At 42.4% G+C, this 14875-nt stretch overlaps 2 protein-coding genes across 10 annotated transcripts in view; both read right to left on the bottom strand.

Annotated features, from left to right (window-relative positions):
• The window catches only part of rapgef5b (Rap guanine nucleotide exchange factor (GEF) 5b), a 31745-nt gene extending 28983 nt beyond the window's left edge, over positions 1-2762 (bottom strand). For both annotated transcript variants that reach the window (XM_076970756.1, XM_076970755.1), the window contains exons 1-4: positions 2315-2762; positions 877-942; positions 422-528; positions 57-178 (exon numbers count right to left, since the gene is read on the bottom strand). In XM_076970756.1, the coding sequence (XP_076826871.1) occupies positions 57-178; positions 422-528; positions 877-942; positions 2315-2479 (460 nt within the window). In that variant the 5' untranslated portion in view covers positions 2480-2762. The remainder of the gene's footprint in view (positions 1-56; positions 179-421; positions 529-876; positions 943-2314) is intronic.
• A 591-nt stretch (positions 2763-3353) lies between these two features.
• LOC143473665 (sodium-dependent neutral amino acid transporter B(0)AT3-like) lies at positions 3354-14588 on the bottom strand. Of its 8 annotated transcripts, none has more exons than XR_013120597.1 (14): positions 14291-14582; positions 12452-12592; positions 12128-12265; positions 11615-11796; positions 11429-11539; positions 11186-11298; positions 10750-10878; positions 10500-10656; positions 10090-10294; positions 9359-9518; positions 9059-9221; positions 5148-8840; positions 4859-4999; positions 3354-4742 (listed from the first exon to the last, which is right to left on the bottom strand). XR_013120597.1 is itself a non-coding variant. In XM_076970759.1 (12 exons), the coding sequence occupies exons 1-12, from the start codon at positions 14469-14471 to the stop codon at positions 5150-5152; spliced, it is 1782 nt and encodes a 593-aa protein (XP_076826874.1). In that variant the 5' UTR covers positions 14472-14588; the 3' UTR covers positions 5008-5149. The 8 variants fall into 8 exon arrangements, 2 of the variants coding, with proteins under 2 accessions (XP_076826874.1, XP_076826873.1); XR_013120596.1 differs by having other exon boundaries at positions 4839-4999; XR_013120595.1 differs by having other exon boundaries at positions 3354-4745; positions 4839-4999.
• Positions 14589-14875: the final 287 nt, after the last annotated feature.

A 14875-nucleotide genomic window follows, 5' to 3' on the forward strand; every position in this document is an offset into this window, starting at 1 on the left:
GTACACGTGTGTACGAGACAGCAACACGGCGGTAGCAGCAGGTCTTCTGCACAGACCTGACAGGAGAACGTTCAGCTCCAGGAGAACGTTCCAGATTGCGGCCGCAGCACCTCTGCTCTCAACAAACGCACACATCTCCATCAGCCACTGCACCAGCTCCAGGCCCACGTAGCTCCTTCTGTAGACCAGCACCACCACCACAACACACAGATGCATCTTCTCAGCACGTCTGTCTTACACCCTCAGCACAAACGTACATGTATGTACACTATAGTTTTACAGATTTATTAGGACTTTCAGTCTGTCCATGAAAGAGGTCGTTGTTAAGAATAATGCATGCACAAGGCAAGCTGAGCTTTGTAAACTATGTAAACCGAGTCACAGCAATTAACCGATGGAATTTTAACATGGATGGACTTACTTAATAATTCTGGCAAGCTTTACATGGGCTCTCCAATTTTCTTGCCCATTGGATAAGAAAGCATTCCTCAGTGCACGGCCAGCACAAGCTACATTTTTCACACAGGTCTATAACACAGAAAAAGAGCAATTACACATTTTAAAATATATTAAGTGGTGGCAAGTGTACTCTGAAACTTTACTTCTCATGCAGCTAAATGGCAGGTAATGCCACATATGCAGAAACAAGCATCTCTTCAAACACAGACGTCAGTCTTCTGACAGCAGGCCCGGGTGCACTACTCTCCTTCTGTCTAGGGTTTTTGATGTGTCAGAATGAAAAAGTGCTGATAACCATCAAATGCAGACAACAACGGTGGCTCCAATTTCACCCACGTGCATTCTGACTTACTCAAAGCAACCAGATTTTCAGGTCACTCAAGGACTGAAAATAATAAGAAAAAATGTCCATATTACCTTGGGTCTAGAAGCTCCCGAGTTTACACAGTGGACGGTTTCAGGTAGCTGCTCCTTCGATGCAATCTAGCAGGGGAATCAGAGGTTAAACACTCCAGTAACAATAGGTCTCTGTCTCCTCAAACAATAAGCACTGTCTGTCTGCTGTCTCTTGATATGCAGCGTACGCATAGTAGTTTATTCATACATTTACAACCAGCTTATCCAAAATATCAGCTCCATTCACAAATCTTGACATCTGACAAATTGTAAAAAGTCACATTTCAAGACACATTCAAGCACTCACTCAGCTTTAGCGAGTCATACAGGGCTTGAACAGCAGGATGTGGCTTTGTATAATCAACAACATAGACAGTTTAACAATGTTCAATTATAAAAGTAATACAACAGTCATACATCAAAGTTTTCTGTCTCAAGTTTCCTTGGGAGTCATGCAAACACTAAACAAAGGGGACGAGTGTCTGCAAAGTCTGCAGTTAAACAGGTCCATAGGAAAAGCCTATTAACTCGTGATTTATGTGGCCTTTGACTAAATGACTCGTTCTTAGGGGCAATGGGAGCACATTCCTAAGTGAGTTTAAACTGAGGTTTACTTAGTCTGACTAAAAAGCCTACGCAATTTACCCTGAGCTCAGTATGACATTGTTATAACGAAGACCATCCAAAGCTGCAGAAAAAGGGCTTTAAATTACTTTGATGCTAATATTCCCTGAATTTTCTCAGACAAGTTCAAACATGCAGGCTTTGAACTTGTCTAAAAAAAACATTTCACTAGTTTCTGCTTATGTCTTGGTGGCAAAAAGAAAAGTTAGATTAGTTTTCATATCACAACAGTAAAAGTGCATTAAAACTGCACCACTCAACTGAGTATTTTATCACCTTACTTGACATATTTATCACGTAACTCCTGTTTTTTTTTGTAATTTATTTGATGTTCCATTTACAATGTCAAGGCACATGTTTACAACTCAGAAACTACATTTATTATTATTGACCACAGTCATTTTAAATGCCACAGTCTTTGTAGCCCCGCCACACACAGTGGGCTTCACCAGTTACCCAATGAAATGAATGAGCAGTTATATCAGTGCTCATTCCTGCTGCTCAACAATCACTGGTTTTACACCAAGGGCTCGATAATCACCTCATGAGTTGAGGCCGATATGTTTGAAAGAGAATATTTAAGCCCAGTTTCTCCAACACTAGAACTGAGCTTTTCTTTTCACGAAATTTAAACGTTACCACGGTTTAAACATAGAAAGAGAACTCGTTCTGTATATTCTCAAAGATATCTCATGTAGGCAAAGCCCAATTTTTCTTCAAATCTACTGTAACTGTATGACACGTTGATAAACTAAAGTTGACTATTTCAACAGCCGGTATTTCCACAACACCACACCGGTAGGCTTGGCACGTAGACCTGGCAGAGCAAACTCACAGCTCCGAGGGTTTTCTTTCTCGGCAGCAGCCCGTGTTTCAGCTCAGGTGAGCCGTCTCTGCTCCGACTCAGGCGAGCTTGTTCTTCGACTATTCGACTCCAGCGCCAGTTCAAAAGTCCGTTCTTGACCGGAGACGGACTCCCCTGGACCACCGTCAGGTCCATACCGGTCCACCTCACACCAGCAAAGTTCGCGTGTTGTCTTGGTCCATTCACTAACGCCACGCGTTTGGTCGCCTTTGTTGTAGGAAAACACCGCCGCCCTCAGATATTCGAGGACGTTGACTCACGATGTAGCGAAACGAATCTAAACAATCACACGGTTATTCGTATCGACCTTTACTCGCGCTAATGGTTTTACAGCAATGCGAGGAATAATGTCCATATATCTTAATGACTGACCGGCGGTATACACACGTGAGTAAATATAGGTGTGGTTTTTGCTTCAAAAGGTAACGTCACGTGACTTTGGATCGTTTTTTGAAAGGATCCCTGCCTACCTGTAAACCCTATTTTTTGATATATGGTTTAAATGAGTGTGTAGGCACGGACGTAGTTTTGGGGGGGGACGGGGGGGACATGTCCCCCCCACTTTTTCAAAAGCCGGTTTTGGTCCCCCCCAGTTTTTACAGTTAAAACCAAATATTTAAGTAGCGACGAAGTCATGTCCCCCCCACTTTTTAACGGTTAAAAAAACAATATCCAAATAGCGACAAATCTAGCACTAGGATCATGCAGCTCCGAGCTCCCCCCCCCCCCCCCCGCTCAACAATTTTTGTTCACAGCGCTCAACAATTTTCATTCAACCCCCCCCCCCCCCCCCCCCCCCCCCCCCGCTCAACAGTTCGCCACCCCAGGTTGTGTCCCCCCCACTTATGAAATCAAAACTACGTCCATGTGTGTAGGAATAAATATGGAATTATGAATAATTATGTACATGGGAATTCACAGAAATGTAAACCGTTAAGATACAATTTTACACATTCATATACTCTATTTTAAATGTATTTAATATTAATTTAAACATGTATCAATTTGTTACGACTAACAACATCCAATTCCGTGATGACAGCCAAAAGGCAGTGGTTTTGCAATTCTAGTGTAAAATTAATGAAATATTTTGTTCATGACTGTCTCAAAAATATGTCTGAAATTGAAAAGTCCAGTCCTGGAGATCTACCGCCTAGCAGAGAATTAGGTCCAACCCTAACCTAGCACAACTGGCTCTATTAGGGCGCTGCTGAAGGACCTGATTAACTGGATCAGGTGTGTTAGATTAGGGTTGAAACTAAGCTCTACAGGACTGGACTTGGCACCCCTGATGCCATAACAGATTAAATCATTAGTAGTGATATAGAAAACAAAAATAATTAATCATCAATTTGGAATCAAAATGGACTTATCAATAAAAATAAGCCTCTAATGGGATGAAAGACTGGTGGAAAGGGGTATTGTGTATTTTTATTGAAGATTTGAAACTTTCTTCAGTACCAAATGAGGACCAAGTGTCTAAGTGTAAAAGCTGGGTCCTGAGGTAATGTTCAGTGTTCATCCAATGTGACTTTAAAAAAAAAAAAAAACAAATAACCTGAAGTATGGGGCTGAGCTGACCATTAGGTAAACACTGCATACACGCATACACGCATGCATTACAAACACCACCATAATACACATAATACAAAAAGGACTGACGTAAGATGTGCATCTCTGAAAGCTCATTGTTCATAGCTCTTTAATTGTTCATGTAGCCTATAGAATACATATATATGAAGTGAGTCAAAAGTACTATATGATTATGATACAACTGAAAAGTGTAAAAAAATGTTAAATGTCATGTGTTTGTCTTTCCTGGAGGGTAATATTTAACATCAGACATATGGTTGAGGTTAAGAACTCACTAATGACTAATCCTATTTATCTCTATCTATACTTTAAGGTCCCTATTTCTAGCTTTTCCCCTATACATGAATTAAGAACTCAAGTAAAGTCCACAGACTGTCTTTTTGTAGGCTACTGTGAGAGACCCGTGGCCTATCATTTTCAGGAGAAAGTAGATCTCTGAATGTGAATTGGTATTTCCATTTACACCCAGCAGATGGTGCTGTTTCCTGCTCCTGTTCCCCTCAGGTCTGATGGAAATATTACGGTGAAGTTGGGTGCAGCCAAGTGTTGAGGGTGTACATTACATGCAATGTGCTGTTGCTTCATAGAGGAAGTAAATGGCATGTCCCTCTATGACAAATAGAAAAAAGATGATGACGAAGATGCAGAAGGTCTTTGGCCGTGGTGCCAAGATGACTATGAGGAAGTGCAGCAGCTCCATCAAATAGTTCATGGCGCTCTGGACCCCATTCACGACGCCACACTCCGGACTCACAGACAGCCCCCTGGGGTAGCCGGGTCGGAGTCAGGTCACATGGTAATATGCCTGCTGGGAGCAGAGAATAGCAAGACGCCATAAACCTCACACACCATAACCAACAAAAGGTTTAGCTAGAAAACCATAAAGACACAGGAGACGGACCAGATGATCACTCTGCTCACCGATTTGGACTGTGATGACTCCATGGAACAGCAGGGTGATGGAGACGGACTCTGGGCTGCACAGTGGTGTAGAGGAGGGCCGGGCCCGTGCTGGCCAGGAACACAGGTTGCTGCTAATGCTCCCGCCAGCCTCCTGCACAGCTGTGGGGGGGGGGGGGGGTAACAGGCTATAGGGTAACAGGCTATGTTCTTTGACAAAAGTGCAAGTGGAAATGAGTCTAATAAATGCTTTAAGATTAAAAACAAATACTGTATAGCATGTGTTCCTTTCAAATACTGTGTTGGGCACCTTTAGAAGATAAGGCATTGTTGCTTCCAGTGCATAGGAAAGTGAAATCTCCCTGTTCCATGCCAGGCGGTGTTGCTCCTCTGCCAGAGGTTTGTCCTAGTGGGCTGTAATGATATGGTTCCACAAGAGGAAGGTGAACTTTATGATCAGGGCTAGCAGACTGCAGCGCATGATGACTCTACAGCCAATCTCAGTGGAGGCCTGGGTCACACCCGGCCCACGCCAGGAAGCTGCTCACTTGATCAGTCCGTCACATCGCAGCGTTCATCCCTACAGCTGCAGGAGGTTACGGCGCAACGCTACAGACCGTCTCTGAAATGCTCTGAATGGACAAAGCTACACGGACCACTGCAGCAAAAGACGAGGGTTGGCACAATGACATTTAAACACAATGACATTAGCCCGAGGATTACACGCCTCGGGCTAATGTCGGGAGGTTCAGTACGATTTTGAGAACTTTCTGAAGTTCAGGACTCACCACAGCCATTGTGACAGCAAACACAGCATCTTCTATCATCACAACCAGCGCAGGCACATGGCAAAGTATCACATGTGATCACCATGGTGAGAGAGAGAGAGAGAGAGAGAGACAGCCCCCAGGTTTCTCACCTGCTACAATAGGCAGGAAGCACAACAGTCATTAAAGGCTCCTCACCCACATGGACAATGCTCCACTGAGATATATGAGAATGCTGGGCTCTTAAGGTAAAGGAGGGCGTATCCGGAGCGATTGAGAAGTTACCAAAGAGACTTTTCACTACATCTTTTGATGTGGCATTTTTGCACCACAGTGTGAAATATGGCATGAGATATACAAATTCATCAGGCTTTCAGCTGCCAAATCTGTTAGTTCCATCAACATATTGGTCAACATTCCTATTACAGGCTTTGTGAACTCCAACTACAAACTTGCATTAGTATAGTGACCGTAAAACAATAACGTGAAAGAGTTACGAGAGTAGCTGTGAATGTGATCACAGTGCTTCTCTCTGCAGGGCTTCCTGACATGGCCCACCTGTTACGTTCCTGTGTGGTTTTAATCATGTAGGAAGTCATTGTTCTCATCCTCTACAGCTACGCAAGCTCACGGAAATGCGTCTGCTTGTGGAGACATTCTACAGAGGACAATGATAGCTCTCAAACAGACGAACGGCTGTGAATGGTTACTTTACATGAGACGTCTAGTAGTTTGATGGACCTTCTATCGTCAAAACCAAAATATTCACCATAGCATAGGTAGCACTACGTTTTTTCTGCAGGAATCTTGGTCCATGTGGACAGGATACCTTATCACAGATGCAGCCAATGAGATGGAAGTTCATTGTTTCTCAACTAGATCAATGTTTATCAGGGAAGAAAATCATGCAGTCATGTTCCAGTTCATGACTATAGGATACTATGTGTATTGTTCAATTGGCCAACCAACATAGGCAGGCGAGTGGGAAATCAAAGCTGAAATCATGTAGTGAACAATTAACATTATATGGACGTCCTCCTCTGACCCTTTCTGCTGATGAGTTGTTTAGAGAATCCCTTTTTATTGCATGTCCTCTGTCACATCATTCTTGGAGAACTCTCTGTACTGGCCCGGATTGTCTAGCACTGAGGACCATGCCTTGTTCCATGTGATGCCGCTCAGATCTCATTTTCAAATTTGGATTCACATTGATGAACTGATCCACTGAAAACTCACTCACCTGATTTTATGCTGTACTCCAGGGTCACATGTGTAAATATTTACATACAGGGTCATGATCATGAAGGAGCCTTATTAGAGCATGTCTCTAATAAGGCCTAATAAGGTGGCCATTCAGTGTGTGAATGAATATCTGTGTATGTATAAAACACATACAGCTTTCCCATAATACGATCTAATTCATACAATGATAGTTTCATTCTCATTCCTATTTATATAACTCATAACATGTTAATTACCTAATCATTCAGAACTTCTGTGTTTTTATGCTTTGAACTCGACTAACTAAACCACTCTCATAAAAAGATAACTCAAAACAGGAAACTCCCCACCACCAAGAAGCAACAGCACGCCAGTTCAAAACCCTCTGCAGAGCACAATCATTGCGCTCACTTCCATCTTGTCTTGAATCTTAACCTGGTCTCTCTCTCCACCCAGGAGTCTCAGTCCTCTACCATGTGTCCCTAACTGCTAACTGCACACTGTGAGGACCCCATTGTATGAAAGTGCCAGATGAGAAGAACAGACAACAGGCTGACAAAGGCTGGCAGCGTGTCCCAGAGCATGAGATGCTATAGGGAGCCATGCCACCTGTGAGCCCAACTTAGAACGCTGCATGTCTGTCTGTCTGTCTGTCTCTCTCTCTCTCTCTTTCAAACACATACAAACACCATTTTAAACTATATGCCAAAAAAGGTTAACAGCACTTAAAAACATTTTTGTTAGGTGCAACACTCTCTTGTGTACCGTGGTTTATGTTTAACTGAAGTTGAACCCGGCTTATCTAATATCTCTCAGACGAAAACAGATCTATTTATCTCCTGAGAGTGAGACACTACAACAGTGAGGCACACAACACAGTGAGTTTATCTTAGACTGCACAGTAGGCTATCTTCAAGCACACACACACTTGATATTTCATTAGGCTGTCCGCATTTAATGCAAAGCCAAGCTTGTAAACTTGAGCTTACGAATCATGTGATATGGAAAAAAACATTTAGCATTCTGTATTTGCTTCATGATTCTGAGATATCTGGTGGAATTTTTGTTTCATGAGACAGTTTGTTTTTGAGCTGCATGGGCTGCTATCTGGCTTTGTTTCTAACAGTATTCTATTATTATTATTCTTTATAAATTATTCATTCTTATTTTAGAATCATGTAATTTATTATGCAGTCTATAATTCTATATTAAATATATTAAACTAATAAACTTGGGGTGGCAGTATCCTGATAGAAAAATTATCTAAGTGAGATATGCATGTATTATCATGTTTTTGCACTAATGGTGTCATTTATGGACTGTTACTCTGTATCATAGCAATTGACATCTGACACCTAATCAGACAGTATCATGCTAAGATACACAAGTCGTCTGAGAAAGCATATTGGAATATGTTTATTGACCAATATCTTATCACTGTTAAAAAGAAAAATTGTCAGTATATGTATCTGAGCAGCACTAGTAAAATCATTATGACACTGAAAGTCATAAAAACATGAAAAATACAGAACAAAACTGAAAGCTATTGGTGACACCTAAATCAAAAACAGTCACAATATTACAATATAAATTAATGAAGCATTCGCTTTCAAGAATAAGCTATGACTAATAAATATGGCAACATATTTGTGACTTTCTCTGATTTTCTTATTGCATTGGTGTTGGAATGATCAGACAAAATAGATAAAAACATCTTTGTGGTTTGACAAGAGATCAGTACACAAAACTTGGGGGAAACATTTCGAATCTCCCTAGGAGGTCAGTGGTTTTAATCTGAGGTTGACTTTCAAGGCTTTGCTTCAGGTTTCCACATTATACCCATCTGCAGCAAAGGGGTTTCTAACGTGTCTGTCTGCCAAGTGTTTATGTAAAAATGGAATAAATTGGTAAAGTGCCCATAGTGGAATAAAGGAGCAGGGGACGGCGGCCAGAAGTATGCAGATGGCATAGACCCAGCCTGGATAGGGCAACTGGTCAAAGGCAGGGAAGTTCACCTGAAACACGCAGAGGAACAATGTTTTCCGTCTGTCCACCCATTCCACGGAGATGATCCGTCACCGGTGTCATTCCAACATTACTATTTGATGATGTATTAACCATCCCACACTAATTCCTTCTCCACTCTGGGGTAAAACAGCAACATGAAGACTGTATGCCATGGCCCCTGCATGCAACCCTTGTACTAAAAGCCATAAAAGGAGGAGGTTCTTACGGAGTCTGGGTTCCATGCTTCGTAGGTGGGTTTCTTCTGCGCCTGCACCGCCACGTAAGCCAGGAAAACTAACAGCAACATCAGTGGACTGATCACCCTCCATGTAGCTTGCCAGTACAGGTTGGGTCTGTGTCCTGTCATCCACTCTATATCATCGTTGAATCTGAACGTATAGAAACACAGTGATACCTTATCTGTGGTTCAGGCGGTTAATAAGTGTCCTATGCCACAAGAAGATGGCTATTAAAGTGGGAACACTGTATGTTCTTGTGTCGATTGATGAAAGAGTGCTCAGTGCACCTTTTGGCACCGTAGATGTAGATAACGGCTATGATCTCGAAGAAGGCGATGACGAGCAGAGGCAGGGAGCCCACATAGCTGTTAAAAATTTCCAGCCAGTAGTTCCCCGAGCCCAGAGTGAAGATGAGGGCCATCATGAAGGAGACGAGGCAAATGAGACCTACAGAGAAAAACGTCTCAGCTTGCATAGGGGACAAGATCATTTATACACAAAGAAGATCTTACGATACCATCTTACAGGCCGCAATAGCCCTAATTTAAGGATTTTTAGGGTATAAGGTGGATGTGATGATACAGCCCCTGACCCCTCCCTCCGGGCGTGCCTGCATGTCTATGTATGGTCGTTTCCGTGTGTGCGTCTTAGTGTGTGTGTTCACCCGTGTTATTGGCTGTCTCTCGTCTCGCCAACGTGATGTGTTGCACTTGTATCTTGCTATTGTTTGTGTACTCTGTGTCCCTGTTTCGTCACATGTGTATGTAGGTGTCATAGTACATCGATTTGACTTAGTCAGTGTGTGTTTCTACGTCCAGAATAATAAATGTTGCATGTTAAATGCAGCTCTTGCCTCCTTGTATCCTGCTCTGAAGCCTCGCATGACAGTATAATCAGTTTTATTGTGTCTTACACAGGTGTCTACCCATGACTACAGGAAATGAGACTTTTACTGAAAGGAAATGATCCATATAAATAATACAACCTTAGTGAAAATGTTTTGTTTTTGTTTTTTTACCTGTGAAAATCTCTTTAGGAATGCACTTGGGGACCATGTTCAGGTCCAGCAGAGGGGTTAAGACGCCCTCTAGGTTCCCGAACATGGAAGAGAGACCCAGGGCGAAGAGCATGATGAAGAAGAGCACAGCCCAGACCTGTGAGCCAGGCATCTTTATCACCGCCTCAGTGAACACGATGAAGGCCAGGCCGGTGCCCGAGGCACTCTGAGACACAAAAAACAGAAACGCATATATGTCTAACTCACAGATACCATTCACAAACCTTCTTTGAATAGAAAATAGGAGCCTTGATTTATTCCCTTCTTTAACAAAGCTGTGCAGATTTTAAACTGGTTTAAAACTGATAGACACGTCCTCTGCAGCCTTTGCAGCAGACCCCATTAAGACTTTCTGAAAAGTATAAAAGTACCTGGTCAAGAAGGGCTTGGAGGTTACACGTCTTGAGATTCAGTTCTTCGACTTGATAAGGATTTGTAGAATTAAGATGTGACAACCATTGCTCATAATTGTCCTCTGTTATATTCCCATCCGCAATATTAAAAGTGTTCATCAAGCTCAAGATATTACTGAAAATATGAAATACAGGAAGTGCATGCATAAAAGGTGCATTATGTTCTTTGAGATTATTTTTACAATGATCTGCTGCGATGCTTACTTACGCGTTTACACAGTCATTGTAGTTGGACAGCGCCTTGAATCCCAGGATGGAAAAAATGGGTATGGATGCATAGATTGACGTTGCACTGTTAATGCACCCGACTATCACGGCATCTCGTTCACAGTTGTTTCTGAGGGGAGGGCAGTGAATTCACAGTGAGTCGCAGTGTGTTTATGCACATGCATATTTCATAATCTAAAATATTTACATTTCCATTTGCTAATCTACTGCTTGCTAGAAAGTAAACAGATTGTGAAGTTGCTTCTATGTTACTTTCAGTGTTAAGATATGAATCTTGTTTTTTAGATTATGAATCCTTCCAGATACCTTTTTATGAGTTATACTGGTTGCAAGTTCTGAGGGTGACCCCTTGCTATACAACTTAATGTCAATGAGTCAGTTTATCCATTACATAGAGGGATGTAATGATATCCTACTTTTGTGGATTATAACTGGAGAAAGCAATCAGCCCCCCAAAGGCCAGGGACAGAGAGAAGAAGATCTGGGTAGCAGCATCTAACCACACTCTTGGGTCTTTCAGAGTTTCCCACTGTGGGGAGGCATGACATCACGAATCAGTTATGTTCCCAAAATCATGTTCCCATCATGTATTAGCAATGAGAAGACAGTAATTGCGGCAGTGTGCCGTGTGGTCTACAGGAAGAACAGCCTGCGCTCACGTTGGGGGTGAAGAGGTGTCGGAGTCCGATCGTGGCCCCTGGCAGGGTCAAGGCTCGGATCAGGAAGATAGTCAGCACCAGATACGGGAACGTGGCCGTCACGTATATCGCCTGTAGCAGGGACGGCTGTGTTTGTTTGTGGCCTAGATCTCTGAATGTTCATGGAAGTGTATAATGTGCCCTGACCTTTCCAATGGTCTCAATGCCTCGAATGAAGCAGACGTAGACGATGCACCACGCTGTGGCCAAGCACACCACCAGCCACCACTGTGGATCGCCACTGACCCGGATATCTGGAGTGATGTTCAGCGTCTCTCTATACCAGAAGTAGTTGACTGGAGTGCTCTTCTCACACTCCTCAATATAGCCTGTGTCAGAAAAGCCACGTAGCATCATAAAGCATGCATAACATATTTATGAACTGATCTGAGTTTGGACATATGTCAGAATCAAAGACAAATTCTTAATATGCGTAATAAAATATTAATGAATGTTCCTCAAGCCTTCTCCTGGAGATCTACCTCACCTGATCCTACTGACCTGAACTATTGTCTTCAGAAATACTTGATTAAATAAACCAAGTGTGAAACCTGCAGCAAGCTAGAAACTCCATGAAGTGTGTGACTGGTCTGTAGTTCCTGCTCAACAAGGTTCCTTACTTGAATTTCCTTAATTAGTGTGATGACATATGTGGCTTACCCGTGCGATTGGCATTGCTTGGGCAGGACTCCCATGGTAATGGGTCTTGGAACGAATGGAAGAAGTACCACAGAACCCAGGCGAGTATAGTATTGTAGAACAAACCAACTAAAAAAGAGACCGTCAAAGACGCCACACCTGCAGACATAGCATGCAAGAGCATTCGGTAAACACAGTGACTGGATTCACTCTCTGTGACAGGATTACACCTTTGATATGAAGTAATTAGATCAGGTTCCAAACTACTCCGTGCAGCACGTTACTCTAAAAGAAGCACGCACACGCGCATCACACGCGGGGACGCGGAAGACGGGAAACACCCACCCACTCCTCCAAGGAACGGTGAGATGGAGTTCCAGACGCCGATGCTGCCCATGCGAAGGCGCTGGCCGATGGCCAGCTCCATGTGCAGCAGGGGGAGGCCCTCAAACACCAGCGCTATGAGGTACGGGATCAGGAACGCACCTGGGCACCAGTACAGCACGTGAGCTCACCACAGCAGACAGCCACCAATCACCACCAATGCGGTGCTAAACACGCCACTTCTGAGTGGATTCATAAGTCTCTACGTGAGAATATATAGCTTGTTTTCTTGTGCTCATATCATGGAGTAGGAGATATCATAGGAGATAACTGCTATTATCACTAGGAGAGCTTTAAATCGCACTGATGCTACAAACATTCCAGGTCTGAAATGCCCCTCTGTCTTTTACATCTGTAATGTGAAACATGAGTAGTACTGCGTTCTTCTCACTGTGGCTGACAACGTTAAGGTTTCACTCGAATTCCCCTAAATAAGGCGATAGTTCAAGCATAGCAGGAAACTATGCGTCAGTGTGCATGCTCTGCGCATGAACGTTAGTCATTGTGATAAATGTACTGGGGGGGAAACATGATTCCACATTAGTACACTTACTACATCATTATTACACTTGTTTAATTTTCTTCCACTTTAGGTAGTGCACTAAATACATCTGATTCCTATATTTACCTATTTAACTATATTTACTTTTGACACTGTGCCATTCATCTGTGGCTGAATATTTCTGAATGTGCAAATACAACAGCCATTAAACCATCTGTTTATGTAAGAGGCTCTGATAGCATGCACTGCTAATGTGCTTTGAGTGCTGGCAAGATGCATTTTACATTTGCATACTTTTTTTTCCAGAAATCTTTTATGTGTGAATAGCCAATACTGCTCTTCAGGCCTAAGAGATTCAGGCCTACAGTGTCAAATGAAAAACTACTGCAGAGCAATAAGCTACATGATGAATATAATACATTAAGCAGGTCTTCTGATACATGGACCCACAAACACTTAGAAAATCAAGCTTGTGATTTGAACAAATCAACTAACTGGTATATTTTGTACTTTATTGACAGAAATGGGAAAGACTTTTATAAACAGGATAATGTTACGTGTAAAAATGTGTTTCTTCACTCTGCCATTGTAATTTTAAAGTGGAGTATTTTTCATTTGTTTGTGAAGTCTAGAAGTCTGTTTGTGTTTCATTCTTAACATGTGACATTGCAGCACAAACTGTCTACAATGTTCATGTTTTGTGGTTTGCCGCTGCGCTGTTCAAAGAGCTGTTTCCTTTTAATCATTTCAGCTCAGTGACTGCAACACCACTGCATGCAATATCATGTCACGCAGCTCCGTTTGTAGTTTAACAGTTTAACACAACGCATTCTTAAAAACATTGATGCACAGTCCATGTGAACATATTGTCAGTACTGGAAGAATGGGAAATTATGGTACATCAGTAAAACAACGGAAACTGTTATGCTTAACAAAGGAAAAATATATGAATCATCAAACATCTCCTAAGTAATTTGTAGAATTTATGAGTCACCTGAATTCTAAACTAACACTTTTTATCTTTTGGATGAACTTCATATGGGTGCTAAACACCAGATAAATTGAACAGAATTTTTTTAAATTCCTATTTAGGATCCTTTAAATTCATGTGTCAAAATGATGTATGTATGTACAGTTTTAAGAATCATGATGCATCAAGCATTCAAACATTCATTACTATTCTAGCCCCATCAGTTCGCCTGTTCCGGTTCAGTTCTGCGCTGGATGCAGAACAGAAGGCTTCCATATTGTTTTAAACATGTTTTTTTATTATCATTGAGCTCTCAGTAGCTGCTTACCTCCCCCATACACCTGACATAGGTATGGGAACCGCCACACATTGCCCAGGCCAACAGCGAACCCAATGCATGTCAGCAGGTACTGGACCTTGTTGTCCCATTTGGGCCGCTGGTCCGTGCTGGCGGGCCCCTCCTGGGCTTGGCTCTGCTCTTTGCTTTTGACGCTTTCGCCTACATCCATCCTGTCAGTCACAGCCTGTTCACTGCTCTGTCTGTTTGGTTCCTCTGCACAGAAGCTCTCTCAGTTTCTTTCTACTCGACTGACATTTTTTTTAGGAGGATGGGAGGAGCTTAAGTGTTCTCACTCACACCGCTACAGTACTGTGGTTCTGTATGGTACCTTTCAACGAAGGCCAAATTATACCGGGAGGCACATGCAGTTACAGATCTCTCAGAGCAAGAACAGTTCCTGATAGTCTTTTGTTTACTTAAGGCAGCTCTGGGTCTATCCAGCATCCCCCAGTTAATTGTTGACTTATTGAATCCATGAATCCATATTCTTAACTGTGTACATATATACATATCCTTCCACATAACAGGGCTGTGTTGAAGTTGAAATACTGAGGTTACACAGAACGTAGCTCA

Source organism: Brachyhypopomus gauderio, chromosome 13, assembly GCF_052324685.1.
Source record: "Brachyhypopomus gauderio isolate BG-103 chromosome 13, BGAUD_0.2, whole genome shotgun sequence".
In the NCBI taxonomy this organism is placed as follows: Eukaryota; Metazoa; Chordata; class Actinopteri; order Gymnotiformes; family Hypopomidae; genus Brachyhypopomus; species Brachyhypopomus gauderio.

Excerpts from the sequence above, each read along its gene's own strand:
- LOC143473665 (XM_076970758.1), bottom strand. The coding sequence starts at position 14,471 with ATGGATGTAGGCGAAAGCGTCAAAAGCAAAGAGCAGAGCCAAGCCCAG. Across the intron at positions 11,797-12,127 it reads AAGCAATGCCAATCGCACGG|GCTATATTGAGGAGTGTGAG; the intron begins GTAAGCCACATA and ends TTTCTGACACAG. Across the intron at positions 9,519-10,089 it reads TCCTAAAGAGATTTTCACAG|GTCTCATTTGCCTCGTCTCC; the intron begins GTAAAAAAACAA and ends TTTTCTCTGTAG.